The 15081-nt window shown below is 45.1% G+C and overlaps 1 protein-coding gene across 1 annotated transcript in view; it reads right to left on the reverse strand.

The window, feature by feature from the left end:
• The window catches only part of IL1RAPL2 (interleukin 1 receptor accessory protein like 2), a 299699-nt gene that overhangs the window by 29938 nt on the left and 254680 nt on the right, over positions 1–15081 (reverse strand). Inside the window, exons 6-7 of the mRNA XM_015408385.1 lie at positions 5671–5800; positions 807–952 (exon numbers count right to left, since the gene is read on the reverse strand). Coding sequence (XP_015263871.1) covers positions 807–952; positions 5671–5800 — 276 coding nt within the window. The remainder of the gene's footprint in view (positions 1–806; positions 953–5670; positions 5801–15081) is intronic.

The following is a 15081-nucleotide window of genomic DNA, read 5'->3' on the forward strand; positions in this document are numbered from 1 at the left end:
TCCCTGTTTCTTCACTCAGAATTCCCCTGCCCCAAAGCTGCTTTTTGCTTTTTAAAAGGGTGCCTGGCCTTGGTTTCATGCCTCTGAACATGGCGTGTAGTTGGCCCCTAAAACTGTTTCTAAATTCTTCTAATGGAAACTGTCTCCTAAGTAATCCTTTTATTATTTATTGAAGGAAACTGCTGTGAGGCGGATGGCAAGAGGAGAAGTAGCAGCGCAGCATGACCCAACTTAGAAGCATGTTCAGGCAGCACTAAAGTGGAGACTGTGCCGGAAATCATTTTTAGAAATCGATCGGATGAGGCTTTCGGGGTCCCCCCCCCTAAAGAAAGCAAATGCCTGTGAAAGATGTTGAGAAGGAAGCCCACTGTGGGGTGTGGAATACGAATGCCATGATCCAATCATTTGTCTTGTTATGACGGAAAGCCTCAGGGAACAAGGACTGTGTTTGTGTGTTTACCGAGCACAATGAATCACAAGCAAATGGTGGAAATGGCCAGGAGGAATTTAAAAAATCTTCTGTCTGGAGAAAAGGACTGCAGGCGGACAGGGGCCAATAGACCCTGACGTGACCTGAGAATGTCGGCATTTTTGAGGTCCCTGTGGGAGCTCCACTAATACTGTCCTCAAAGTTTGACATTTCTTGGCATATTTTAAAAACGCATGAATGTTCGAAGGTGCCATATTGGGATTTGGTGGGTCTGTATTAGAAACATCACAAATCCCATGCTGCAGTGCAGCCTCAAATAAATATGCATGGACAGTGTAATCACAGACAGACAGAGAGGAGTGAAAAAAGGAAGTACCTTTTTTACGCAGAATTATGCTCGCGTGTTTCCGCCCATTTCGGTTCTCTACATGGCATGTATAATTAGCCAGGTCTGGCTCCTTCACCACATCAAAGATCAAAGTTAATTCCACTATTTTTTCTCCTAGATGCTCTTTGAGAAGCCTGAAAGAAAGAATAAGGTTCAGAGGTTTGTTAGGCATAGGGTAGAAGGGAAACCATGGAACATGTGCTTGGACCTGTTCATAAAGCCACATTACATATGGATTTCTGTATGAAGTATGGCAAAAATACTCTCACATAGGAGTAAAATGTGAGCAGGCAAATGGGTGCCTCCCTCCTTAACATCCACTGGAAGGGTTGGGAGACACCAAGTGATGCAAGCTGAAGCTAAGCAAGGGTGAGTCTGATCTGCACACGGACTGGAGACATTCTGAGAACATCCTGCATAGCCTACCTCAGGCTCCATAATGGAAGAAAAGTAGACCATATCTGCAATCCTATGGGTACTTTTCTGAGAGTAAGCACCACTGAAGGACCTGTTTAGAATTGCTCCTTCCAACTGTAAAGAATAAATATCCACCCTAATCTGCAAAATATTTTGGGGGAAAACCCCTCGCACTGATAAAGAATGCTGAATATATGTTGGATATAGGACCAAACACATGGTGGAACTCTTCAGAAGATCAAATTCTGTAAGGATTCTGCCATGTGGTGGCTTTCAAAACCAAGTTGAAGGATAAAAAATCAGCGGATGCTAAATCCATTTTAAACACAATAATTCACACAAACCCCCCATGTTTCTTACCATTGGCAGTATAGAGTGGAGCCCCAGGGGAACCTGATGCACAAGATGCTATTAAAATGGCATCCCAGAAAGTGCAGCTGTAAATTTATCTCTTCATCTGTCCAGGCAGGTTTTTGGGGCATTATAAGGAATCACTTGGTGGTAAAAGAGCATGGGCTTACATCTGAAGGGCTCCTTTCAGGCATGCTCAACAAATTCAGCACATCCACTGGGTTTTTTAAATGTTTCCTTGAAACATCAGATCTCCTTCCCACTTGCCCTACTACAAACTGCTTTTGAACAGTAATGGTCCAAGACATTTTGGTGCATGAAGTAGAAAATCTTAAATAAAACCCACCTTCAGGTAAGCTAAACAATCTAGAATTCTTGAATGGTGACCTGATCTGGGTGGCCCAGGCTAGCCCGATCTCATCAGATCTTAGAAGCTAAGCAGGGTTGACCCTAGTCTGTATTTGGATGGGAGACCACCAAGGAAGTCCAGGGTTGCTGCACAGAGGCAGACAATGGCAAACCACCTATGAATGTCTCTTGCCTTGAAATCTCTAGGGTGATTTGATGTCACTTTATTGAATGGTACCCCAACATTTGCCCCTTGAGGTTCTTTGGATGCCAGTCTCTGTAATCACAAAGAGGTTTGGGTGTTCCATTTTCAGGCTTTACCAGTAAGGAGGGTGTCCCAGATCACACGTAAACTCTTTATTACAGAAGTTCCTTAATCATCTTGATATCTCTTCCATATGAGTGACTTAGGGCTCAGAATGTGCTCTTTCCACAATTTATTCCAATTGCAGAAATTAGTTTTCCTAATGCAGAATCTGGAATAGCCATTTTTTTAAAAAAAACAACAACATAAAGGTTTTAATGGTGGCTTTGCTGTTTCTGAGTGGCTAACAGGTCAACTATATCTGGATTTACTTTCTTGCTTTGCTTTCCCCCCATAATGCTGTCAAAGATTTCAGCACCCCCTAATTAACTCATGTGGATGAGTGTACAGAGAAGTAAATTGATCAGAGAGTGGAAATATGGGGGTTTAAATTAAAGTGTCTCCTCTTACATCTTTCATGGAACTAATCGCATTTTTCTTATCTTAAAAATATGGAACAGGAAATATGGCATGTGTGTGCTGCGGGGAGACAGACAATTTAATAGAGTTTTCTAGGCAAGCCTTGAGAGATTTGTACCCTGTTTTACAGGCTAAACCAAGGAAGGGGAAAAATAACAATTGATATGATTTATATACAGCAAAATTAAAATTTGAAAATTCTCCTCCTCTGTGGAAAAGCCATGGCATTGAAATTCGCTGCAGGTTCCTTTCCCAATCAGACACGATTCACAGCCCTCCAGGCAGACTTTAAAGCTATTATTTCTTCTTTAAGAGGACCCATTCGATTTACACAATGTTTTTATTACAGCTCTTAAAAACCCACCTGCCAAGGAATTTTTCACTCTTGCCTCCCCCTTCCATCTATCTCTCACTCTCTTTGGTAGTGGATCAGCTGGATTCCACCCTACTGGGATGGTCTGTCAAACCGGAAGACGGAAATTCAGATGGGAACCTTTTTGTGCCCAGTAAAGGGTCTGCCTGATTGCCTCTGTCCTGCTACCAAATCAGGTGTTTGTGTTCCTGTGACTCTGACCACAGGAAGAAAAAACAAAGAAAAAGCTAGCCAGGTGCTATAAAAAAAAGAAAAGCAGCAACACAAAGACTGAGCTTCACTTCTGGGGCTCCTCTCACAGAAGCTCACGGCCAGCAGAGGGAAGCCCCATCAATGTTCCCAGCTATGTCAGCCTCTCATGAGCTTTTGATGCAGCTGAAGGGGAGGAGTCCGTCTCCTTGAGTTCTCTCTACTAGGGATGTGCAGTCGTATATAACCGCTGCGTCATTATTTACGTTAAGGTAAACGTTTTTTAAAGTTCTAAGGTTCTTCTGTGCACTGTATAATAAGGCCCACTGTGTTCAATGTCAATTGGCTGGATTTCTAACAGTAGAGATTCGGCTTAGCTTCTCGTTCCGATACTTTAATGCTGATTTCTAGAGTAGGGTTCCTCCTCCCCCTCCGAGAGGTTCCTCCCCCACTTTCTGCCTGTGTAGCTTTGCCGTCTCACTGCTGATTCTCACACCCGCTTTCCATTTGTCTTTCTTTTCGAAACTTCTTCACTCACGTTTTGCCTCCTCCTCTTCATAATATCTTCATAACAGGTAAAGTCACTTTACTTTAGGTCCTTGCACGCTCTGGTCCAGTAACCTCTCTTGTCACCATTGCTGGCTTTGGGGAGGCGGGACCTTATGGAGCTAAGAGAAGCCTCAAACCCCAAGCCACAGCTTTGGGTGCAGCTCCTCCAGTGCCCCGGGCTAGAAGCCCCCTCCAAGGGCTTCAGGGGGTGGTCGGATACATCTGATCTCCCTCCCTGCCACCCTGATCTGAAACGCACCCATCAGAGCTCAATGGGATGCATTCGACCACAAGTCACCAGCATGGCCATTCTGGCATAGCCATTCTTTAGAGCAGGGCTGGCCAAACCTGCTTAATGTAAGAGCCACATAGAATAAGCGTCAGATGCTTGAGAGCCACATGACGTGAACAAATATTACAGACACGTTTTATTGAAAAATATGCAAATTTGCTTTTTACTAACATTAAATGAGACTGCCAAAACAACAAACAAAAGGGATAAAAATAGATATTGATAATGATATTTATTTGTCCAATAATATTTATAGGCTGGGGGGGGGCTTTGAGAACACATTTAAAGCTAAAGTTGCTTTCTTTCTCTGCTTCCCCCCCCACCTCAAGCCTACCCAGGAAGGGGAACACTGGCTGGGGAAGGGAAGACCAATCAAGGAGGCCTGCCTCTCCTTCGCTTCCCCAGCTGTCCTGCCGGGAGCCACACAATATGTGTGAAAGAGCCGCGTGTGGCTTTTAAGCCACAGTTTGGCCACCCCTGATCTAGAGGCTGCTGGTTGGCTTCAGGTTTAGTGCACATTTCGGGAAAATGATAGGTCAGGCTGGGGCACCTGCTGGGATGGGTTAAAATTTCACCATTCCATTATTGGCTGAAGTTCCTTTAAGAGATGGCAAATGAATTGTTATCTCACAGAACGCAAGTCCAAAAACGTAGGAGCCCAGTCATCACTGGGAATAAAAAACACCGTTCCTGCCACCTACTATAAAAGAGAATTTTTCTCCTCTCCCACACATGTGGCTGGGTGTGGAATCAGGCAGCTGCCTCCTCTCGCTTCCTGCCTGCCACTTGCAACCACTCAGTGAAAAGACAGGCTCCCATCAGAGGGTTATGATGGCCAGGTTGGCTTGAGCCCAGGTACCTCCTAATTGAGCGTGGCCTGAGAGACACTGAGAAGGGAGAGAGACCAAAGCACAGAAGGAATGACAGTGACCTTCCTCTCACTGGCAACTTTGTGCCTTCCTCTTCCTCCTCCTAAGCTGCCTTTGCCACCCCCCACCCCCCAAGCTCCTCTGCCACGGGTGAGAAGAATAGGAGAGGGTAATGCTGAGACAGCAAGGAGAGAACAATTGTCTCAGAAAAACAAGAAGCATTCATCAATCGCCCCACAGGGTACCGTTAGATACCACTTAAATGGCAAGCCAAACAGAATTAATAGACGGGCAAAACAAGTTGGCTTGCACTGGGTACATGGTTGGTGAATATGACGGTCGAATAACAAGGACGACTGAATGTACATTTCTCTTGCAAGGGGCCATCCATCTTTTGGATTGCATCGACAGTGGAAAATCAAGACAGTTCCCCAAGCGACCTGGGAAAAGGCCTGCATTATCTTTAAGTCTAAATGCTAAACAAGTCCCTATCCCCATCTGGAGAGGCACTGGTAGTAGCTGAAGGACTCCGGAGACATCAGAGCATGAGCAGCAGTTATATCTTCACAGTTGCTTCAGAAACACAGAAAATATTGTCCCATCTGGTGTTGGAAGCACACCACCTATCAGCTTATAGGAAAGGAGATAATTGTCTACTCAACATAAACAAGCTGATAAGCTCACGGGTTTTCCTGTTTTTACAGTGGGAGAGGAAAAAATAAAGAGTTTCCCCATAATACCTGATTTCCCCTTCTTTAATGTGATTTTCAAGTTCTTCAATAAATCTCTCTCCTCGTGTCCAGTAGATCATGGGACCCGACTCTCCACTAAACCCAAAAAATGCTTTGCAGGCAACATTGAGAGGCTGACCTGAGAAGAAATACAAAGAAAGTAAATTAGACAGGTGATTGTCAGGATAAAAGCATAGTGTGAACATCTTCTGCACATTTTCTGATTATCACACAGAGTCCTTGGTGCTGAAGAGTTGTCTCAGATGGATCCAGTGAAAAACCAGTTTTCTTCAGAGTTTATAAACGTGCTGTAGAACAAGTCAAACCACTGGGCCCAGCTCTGTCACCTCTGGCTGGCAGTGGCTCTGTAGTCTGGGAAGAGGCCTCTCCAAACTTCGATGACATCTTTCTGATGGGAATGTCTAGAAACTGCACTTGAGCCTTTATGAATCCACAACCTGGGCTTGCCCTCTAAGCTGTGGGGCACTCCACAGTAGGGATGGGTGTGAATCAGGAAAATGTGGTTCGGTTTGTGGTTCGTGGCATACTCAGTTCGCGAACCACAAACCACTACAAACTTTTAGCAACCAAACAAACCAGTTTGGTTTGCAAGGTTTGTGACCTGCTACAACACTCCCTCCCCAGCATGCTGGAGACACCAAACTCACAGGAGATCTCTGGCTGATTCCCCTCTACCTTTCTGGGGGCACTTTCTTGGGAGGGGTTTGTAACTTGGACCCTGTAAATACCCACCAAACTTGGAGGCAGGTACAGGAGAGACAGCCAGAGATCCCCTGTGAATTTGGTGTCTTTAGATTGCACAGGATCTGTTCCATACATTCCTGAATCTCCTGAACCTGCAACTGTCAAAATGACAGCCTGTTTAGGAGGTTCAGGAGTGTATAGAATGGATCCTGTACATGCTAGAGACATCAAAGTCACAGGGGACCTCCCCTGAATGCTCCTCTACACCCAAGTTATGTTACTTTGAAGTTCAGTAAACATTTAGATTGAGAGGAGACTGTCTGGAACTGTATCGACATGAACCTCCATGAACAACTTAAAACTTCGTGGAAAGTTTGTATGCCAGTTCGTGCCTATCCCTACTCTCCAGGGTGTAGATAAACTTTGCCTTGGGACCTAAATGATATTATGTCAAAGGATGTCAAAACAGTGAAGAGAGCCACCATGGGGAAGTGCAAGAAATTGCTAAGGAGAGACTCAAAACCCCCCCACAGTCTTCCCATGAGCTTGTAATTGGCCCACAATGGAAGGCAGCCCTATCACTTTTTGGCTGCTTCTCTCTTTGGCTCTTATCGCCTCCACAAATGCAGAGGCATTTGCCTGTGTTTTCCCTTGCTGTGCTATTAGAGACCCCTTTAAAGGGCGAAAAACATAAAAAAAAATTAGTAAAAGATGGTGTGTTAACAGCAATTACTGCTTCTATTTTTTAAAACTGTCAAAAAGCCCTCCAGTGCTACGGAGGAGCCAATAGCAGCCGTGAGGGGTTACTGGAAGGAAAATGGTGGATTTGGATGGGATTTTTGAAAATGTGCCTCTTCCCCTCCAGGTGGCAGGATGACACAGTGGGATTGTGCTCCTCCCAGGGCCAAACTAGACGTGACATTGAAAAATGCTGCGAGGGCCCACCCATGATCAGGCCCACAGTGTGGCCCTCTTGTTTCCCACTCGAGTGTCCTTTCAAGTGCCAAAGCAGCCATGGGGGGAGGGGTGTGTGTGGCTGGTCGCCCCCCAAATAGGTTGTAGCAAAGCAGGTTTGGGAGAGACCACACTGAGGATGAGGAAAGGATGACTGGAGTATGACTGGAGCATAATGTTGTACGGATATTCCAAAAAAGTGCTCCCGTTTGGACATCAAAATGGAGAAAGCATTCTGGGGGGAAGCAGCCCTGGATGTCTAGAGAGGAGGAGACTCTAAAACTTCAGTACTCACTATCCATCCTACAGGCACTATATTGCAGATCTAAAGGTTATGTCCATCGAAATATGCTTTTCCAGAGATGTTACGTTGCACAGGCGTTGCATCATATTCATTTCAACAGAACACATATGCATATGAACAAAGCTTTACCAAGACGACTATTAGTTGCTGGCAGCAGAGGGAACCCAGCCCTTCATTAGCCCTCGCTGCTGTCTCTGCTGCAGCACTTTCAAACACTGGCAGTTGCAAGATGGGCTAAATCTAATCCTCCAAGAATCATTTTCTGCTTGGTGATCCTTACGCTGACAATCGTTTATGTATTGAACTGATGTGTACAATGGTTATCGTCAGGGCTTTTTTTGGGCAGGAACGCACAGGAACGGAGTTCCAGCTGGCTCCCAAGTTGGCCATGCCCAGCAGGAACTCATTAGCATAATAGGCCACACCCAACAGCAGAAACTCATTAGGATTGACTACATTAGGGGTGTGTGGCCTAACATGCAAAGGAGTTCCTGCTACAAAAAAGCCCTGGGTTTTGACAACAAACAAGGTAAACAGAATAACAAGCAAAAGGTGGGTGTGGCTGGATAACCACACTTCTGGTAACATGGGGGTGCGGCCTAATGTGCTAATGAGCTGTGCTGTCAGGGGTGTGGCCCAATATGCTAATGTGTTCCTGCTGTTGGGTGTGGCCTATTATGCTAAATAGTTCCTGCTGGGCTTTTTCTACAAAAAGAGCCCTGGTTATCGTTGTGTTAAAGAATCAACTGCCTTATTGCCAATGGGTTTCATGTTGCTTCTTCATGATCCAGTGCATTTCACCCTACTGGAACTTCAGTTTTTAAGAACATTTGTGCCCTGAACAGGTGCAACACAGATCTTTCCGGGGGGGAAAAGCGACCACTCTGCACCATACCATCCCTGTCCAAATCCTTATGCCACTATCGATCTAGAAGTCATAGGAAACATCTATTTAAATATCTTTTTTTAGCAATGTTTAGTCTGTGCACCGCTCATATTTGACTTTAATGGAAAAAGACACTTGTAGCAATACGAGAACGGGAAAACCGAGATGTGGTCAATCAAAATTGACAGCATCTGCCCTTTATGTGGCACACCACACTGGGCAGTAAAGCACGAGGCAAACAGCTTGGGAGAGCTGTTTCCTATTCACCAACCCAGCAAGACTTCTTCTGAGAATAAAGGAGAGGAAATGAAAATATCCCGGAGAGCCATCTAATTTCGACAAACAATGCATTGGACAGCCAGAAGAAACTGAACGCTCCCCCCTCTCCCCCCGCAACATATATATCCATGAAATGATGAAGTTTAAACCAAACTTTTCTAAGATCAGTTATTTCTGTGTTAAATGAGACAAATGTATTACCGGGGGGAGGGGAACTCTAGCAGCCCAGCCCTCTTGGTATTCCTTCAGAGGTGAACTCTACTGATCTCCATAGGGTTACTTCCACGTCAAAGCATTGTTCACCAGGCTAAAATACTCCTGCCAGTACAGTTTTCTCTGCATCAACTTGCTACAATTGAGAAGGGAGGTTCCAACCTTTCTAGCTTGAGGAAACATGTCTAAGGGCTGAGAAACTGAGCTGTAACTAGGGAGGTCCCCAGTTCTGGCCTCTGCTGCAAGCTTCCTAGTTGGCCTGAGATGAGCCCCTCCCTCTTGGCCTCGGCCCCTCCATCAATCTGTGGTATGGGAATGATAATACAGGCCTACCTTAGAGGCCTGTAGTGGGGATAACTCTGAGAATATGAGGGAAGCCCTTTGTACACTGAAAATGTTACATGAATGTTATGGATTGTTTATTATCAACACACTGGCAGCGGAACCCTTGTGGATGCCAGCAAGTGTTTGAGGTCACACAGTTCAGTTCACGTGGAGTGCTAGCCAGGCTCACAGGCCTCATCATGACTGGGGAATTTGCACCAAAGCACAGTTGATGTTTCCCTGTAGCATTTTGGGACACAAGTGGCAGTGATGAGAAAAGGCTGGCTCACCGTGGAGCGTCCCTACAGGTACCGTCTTCTCAAGGTCAAATTAGATGTGATGTGACAGTGGGCCAAAATACACAATACATATGACACAGGAAGGGTCATGGGTGCCCAATCTGACTTACTCACGTGTATGATTGGGGGAACTCACCTTCGCAGTGTTCCATGGTTCTGTTTGGTTCAGAAGTGCCACAAAGGGGAGGGAGGGGCTACAGGCTTCCCCAGGACATATGAAGCTAGAGAAAGGAGCAGACAGCACCCTCCCCCCCGTATGTAGGATTGTCAGCCAATGGCTGACACTAGGGTTGCCAAATGGCACTTACCCTTGTGGCGGGGGACTCCAGGCCGGCTCCCGGTGTTTTCCCCTCAAATGGCTGTGGCCCCGCCCCCAGCGTGCCCGGCGTCATGACGTCACTTCCCTGTGACGTGCACGCGGGGGTGGGGTTTCCCTGGGGCCCGATTCTGCCGCAGCAGAAATCGGGCCTCCAAAGCGGGGGTTTCCCCGCCCCCCGGCCCGATTTGGCAGCCCTGGGGGGGGCTGGCATCACACACGTGACATCACTTTTAGTCTTCCGTTGGAAGTGATGTCACATTGCTCTAGGAATTCACCACAGAGTTTCTGGTGACCCCTAGAGGGACGTGACATCATTTGCAGGTGCCCTCAGTGAAGTAGTTTGATTTCAAGGCAGAAAGGAGAGCACACCCCCCACACGGTCTTTCAAGCCTATTCCAGTGGGCAGTTTTAGTTGGCAATGCACCTTCTAGGTTCTCAAAGGTTCTCTGCCCTGGCTCTGTCCAAGGTTTCACGCTGTTTTAATTGCATTGTGTATTAGATAAAGCACTCGGATCCACTCTCCTTTTAATTACTTTTTCTTTCAAAGTCTCCCTCAGTTTATCTAATTAAGTATCAAAGGGCTACAGAATGTGATGGCATCTTTGCTTCAGATCAATGTCCCTTTTGGCTGCAGTGGCTGTTGTGAGTTTAGCCAGTCCTTAAAAAAAAAGTTACAGGTAGGTTTTTTTGTAAAGCATCAGAAGGGAAATGAGAAAGGCGTTGGTGCATTCCCAAAGAATTAACATTTAATAGGATATTTCAAGTGGCATAAAGGGAAGGAGGGTAGAGTAGGATGTTAGACCGTTATTAATCCTCCTCTTTAAACCAGGGGTCACCTTGGCACATTAAAGCCCTAGGTTCGGAGCTGAAAGCATCTTCTCAGGCTTTCTTCTTCTGTTCTGTCAATCAGACCTGTTTGTTGTAAACTCCCCGCTGATAAGATCGCAACTCACCTACCAAATGGCTGGAATGGCTTCTGATAGCAAGGATGCAATTGTACGCTCTTAGGAGGGGCATTTGCACAGCAAATTTGTGTGACTTCTGCAGTCCGTTCCAATGTGTTTCACAAGAAAGTGAAAATCATGCCTTTTGTGCAGCTGAAATGGTTGCATCGCATTGGATTTTGATCCCAGCCAGCCAGGCAGGGTAATGTAGTGGCTGGAGGGTTGGACTAGAACCAGGGAGAGCCAGGTTCGAATCCCCACTCTGACATGATGCTCATTAACATGGCTACCCTTCTGGAACAGGAAAGAACAGAACTGTGGTTGAATTGACCCCTCCCATGGGAAAATTTTTAACGTGGGTCTTCTAAGGCACAAAACCTTTATTGATTTCAGGAGGGATCTTAGTTATCATATAAATGTTATGTTAAATATCTCATTTATCCGCAGCCTGACATAACCTAATAAAAAAGACAACAGTATGTATTAATATTTCAGCATGTACACATTCTATTGTCACTTTTGGAGGAGAAAATCAGTTGTGTATCGGCCATACAAGCAGTATATATATATATTAAATAATCTTTTCGAAGCTCATTTGGTGACAGTGCAATTTTGCCTTTTTTCATTATGCTCTTTGCAGAGGAGGGGGATGAACTACAAGTCTGAACCCCATTTCTCTCCTTTTCTGGCTTGCATGAAATATAGGGTATGGCTTGTGCTAGGTTTGTGAACACATTTAGTTACCTGCAAGATCTTCTGGGCCTGGGAAACAATTTCAATTCAGACCACCACCCCTGCTCTTAGAGTACAATCCCTGTCTATGCAAAGGCCCCGCTGAGTTATTCCCCTCCCCGCTCTGGTTTCTCACAGGAGGCTTGCTTGTAACTCCTGAGTTGCAGCAAAAGGGTCACACGCATCCTTGGGTAATAAATGACATTCAGTGCTCTCTAGCACGTCTGATGTGACTTCTTTAAAGGAGCCAAATAAATTACATGCTTAAAATAACTCAGCCAAAAGTTGCTTTATGTATACAAATTAGATAGGATTTTTTTTAAAAAAAAGATCAGTAACTCAGGACAGAAACAGACACAATCCATACATGTCACAATCCAAAATGTGCCAAAGGAGGGGGGAGACTACAAATCTTTTCGGGTGGGTAAGTTTTGCTGTCATCAGCCCCCATCTCTTTCCCTCAACACTGAATAACCCCTTAGCTGTAATCACCACATGAAGTTGGGATGCAGTTCTAGTTCACCTCCCTGTGGTGCACCCTGGATAACATTAAAGAGCTGGAACTTCTGGCTGCCAGAAAATCATAGGATCTCCTGGCTACACTACACACGTGGAATCAAGCAAGCAAGCAGAAAAGCAATCAAACAAACAGTCCTTCTCAAGACTACTTGACAAGGGGTATAGAAGATGGCATTTGAATCTCCCAAATGAATATTGAGGGTATACGCAAGTCTAAATGCCAATACTTGTGAATCCTACTGGCCAATAAAATAGATTTAGCTCTTGTTCAAGAAACTCAACTTGATAACGAAAATCAAGCCCACTACAGAGCAAAAATTGTGGGATATGATGTCAGTTTGGTGTAGTGGTTAAGTGTGCAGACTATAATCTGGGAGAACCAGGTTTGATTCCCCACTCCTCCACTTGCAGGTGCTGGATGACCTTGGGCAAGCCAGTTGTAGGGAGGGGAAGGGAAAGGAGTTTTAAGGACAGGGTATAAATCCTCCTCCTCCTCCTCCTTCTCATCACATACCAGTAGTTTCTCATCACATACCTCCTTTCTCATCACATACCAAAAGCAAGTGACCTATGCCTGAAGCAGCACTGAAAATGTGAAGCTGGTATTGACCAACATTCACAATGACATCCACACAATCATAGTAAAAACTGGAGAAGTACATGTTGTCAATGTTCAAGCCCACCTGTGCTCCGAGGAAATCTGGAGGTAACATCAAACCAGGTAGCTGCCTGACTGGTTTCCCTATTCAGAGCTCCAAAGGTCCAAGATTTTTCAATCAGGATTAAACAGAACTCCAGATTTAGAAACATACCTGCCCTGAAGATTGCAAGCTGTCAAGGGGATTTCAGTGCTGAAGAGATTTCTAAGGCACTGAAGGATATTAAGAGCAGAAAGGCTTTCACTGCATCCATAATGAGTTCCTGATCAACGGCAGCATGTTCACTAAGAAGTGGCTCACAGAGTTTCTCACTGACATCATGAGACAAGGAAGACTCCAGAGGAATTCAAGAAAGCAAAGATAGTTGCTATTCTGAAACATCTGGTGGAAAGTTACAGACATATTTCCCTTCTGAGCTCCTATTATAACCTCCTCAAGAGGCTAATCCTGAACAGAACCAATGACAGAATTAATGAACATATCCCCATAGAGCAAGCAGGATTTGGATCCCATCGTCATTGTGAAGACCAGGTTCTCAGCTTAACAACTTTCATTAAGGCAGGGGTTCAGATGTGTCTTAAGACATCAGCAGTTTTCCTTGATCTGACTGCGACTTATGACAGTCAGGAAGGATGGTCTGCTCTACAAGTTTCTACAAGTTTTCCCCTGCAGACCATTATTTAGGCTCCTAAGTAACATGCTGAGCGATAGAACTTCCCAAGTAATTATGGGTCAGTCAATCAGTAAGCAGAAGAAACCTAGGTCTACCCTTGCTCCAATTCTATTCAATCTATACATCTCAGATGTTCCTGGGATGATATCCAGGAAGTTTGCTTATGCTGATGACATGGTGATTTCAGTAAGGCACAAATCAATTGAAAGGACTCAAGAAATACTGACTAGGGACCTTGAAATTTTGGCTGACTACTACTGTAAATGGTGGCTCATCCCAAGTACAAGAAAAACAGAATGTTCCTGTTTCAATCTCAATAACAATCTTGCCAACTGTGAACTGAATGTCTACCTTAATGGCACCCAACTTACACACAACCATATATCAAAGTGCCTTGGCATTGCCCTGGAAAGGACCATGAGCTACAGACACCATCTTATCAATGTAGCAGTGAAAATACACACGTGAAACAACATTCTCCAAAAATTATGTGGGCAACTTGGGGTGTGCCTGCTACAACACTTAGACACTTAGCTCTGGGGTTGGTGTATAGTACTGTGGAATACAGTGCTTCAGTGTGGCTCAACAGCCCCCATGTCTACAAACTTGATGTCCAACTCAATAAAACAAAGAGAACCATCAGTGGATGTATTAAACCTACTCTGACCTATTGGCTACCTAAATTGTACCACATTGCACCACCACATCTCCAAAAGCAAGATGCTCTTCTTCGTGAATATAGAAAGACAATTGGAAACAGAGAGTTGCCCATCCACACAGACACGGCTGATGCTGGCCTATTCAGACTAAAGTCCCGACACCCGGCAATAAGATCTGCACAAATCCTGCATTCACAAAATTTCGATCTAGGGAATAAATAGTTGCAAACATGGATGAAATGAGTTCCACCTGATATCCATAACCTGATAAATACCAATGAGAGGCTCGCAGGATTTGATTTGCCACATAAAGTATGGAAGATGGCTAACAGAATACGAACAGGCTTTGGCTGTTGTGCAGACCTGTTGTTTAAATGGGGCAAAATACCTAGGACCTGAATACAGTTGTGGTGCAGCTTGCCAAACTATTTTCCATCTGTCACAGGAATGTGAACGTCATGCTTTCCAGGGTGGTGTGACGGAGCTCTTTGTCCTCTCCCCAGCTGCGACTGAGTGAGCTGAAAATTTAGATTTGAGTATTTAGGGTGATTGCCCAATCTGTCTGCATAACCGTTGGATCTACTTGGTTACACGTTTTACATGATTATATGCTTCCTGTGTGTAAGCCAGTTTGGTATAGTGGTTAAGTGTGCGGACTCTAATCTGGGAGAACCAGGTTTGATTTCCCTCCCCTCCACCTGCAGCTGCTGAATGACCTCGGGCAAGCCATAGTTCTGGCAGTTTTGGAAAGAGCTCTCTCAGCCCCACCTTCCTCACAGGGTGTCTATTGTGGGGAGGGGAAGGGAAAGGAGATTGTAAGGTGCTCTGAGACTCCAAGTGAAGGGTGGGGTATAAAGCCAATCTCCTCCTCCTCCTCTTCTTCTTTTTCTTCTTCATGTTGACACTCCTCCCTTCTGTTTTCCCTGCCTTCTTCCAAATTCCTCTTTCCCA

Source organism: Gekko japonicus, unplaced genomic scaffold (assembly GCF_001447785.1).
Source record: "Gekko japonicus isolate JY-2015 unplaced genomic scaffold, Gekko_japonicus_V1.1 scaffold643, whole genome shotgun sequence".
Taxonomy (NCBI): Eukaryota; Metazoa; Chordata; class Lepidosauria; order Squamata; family Gekkonidae; genus Gekko; species Gekko japonicus.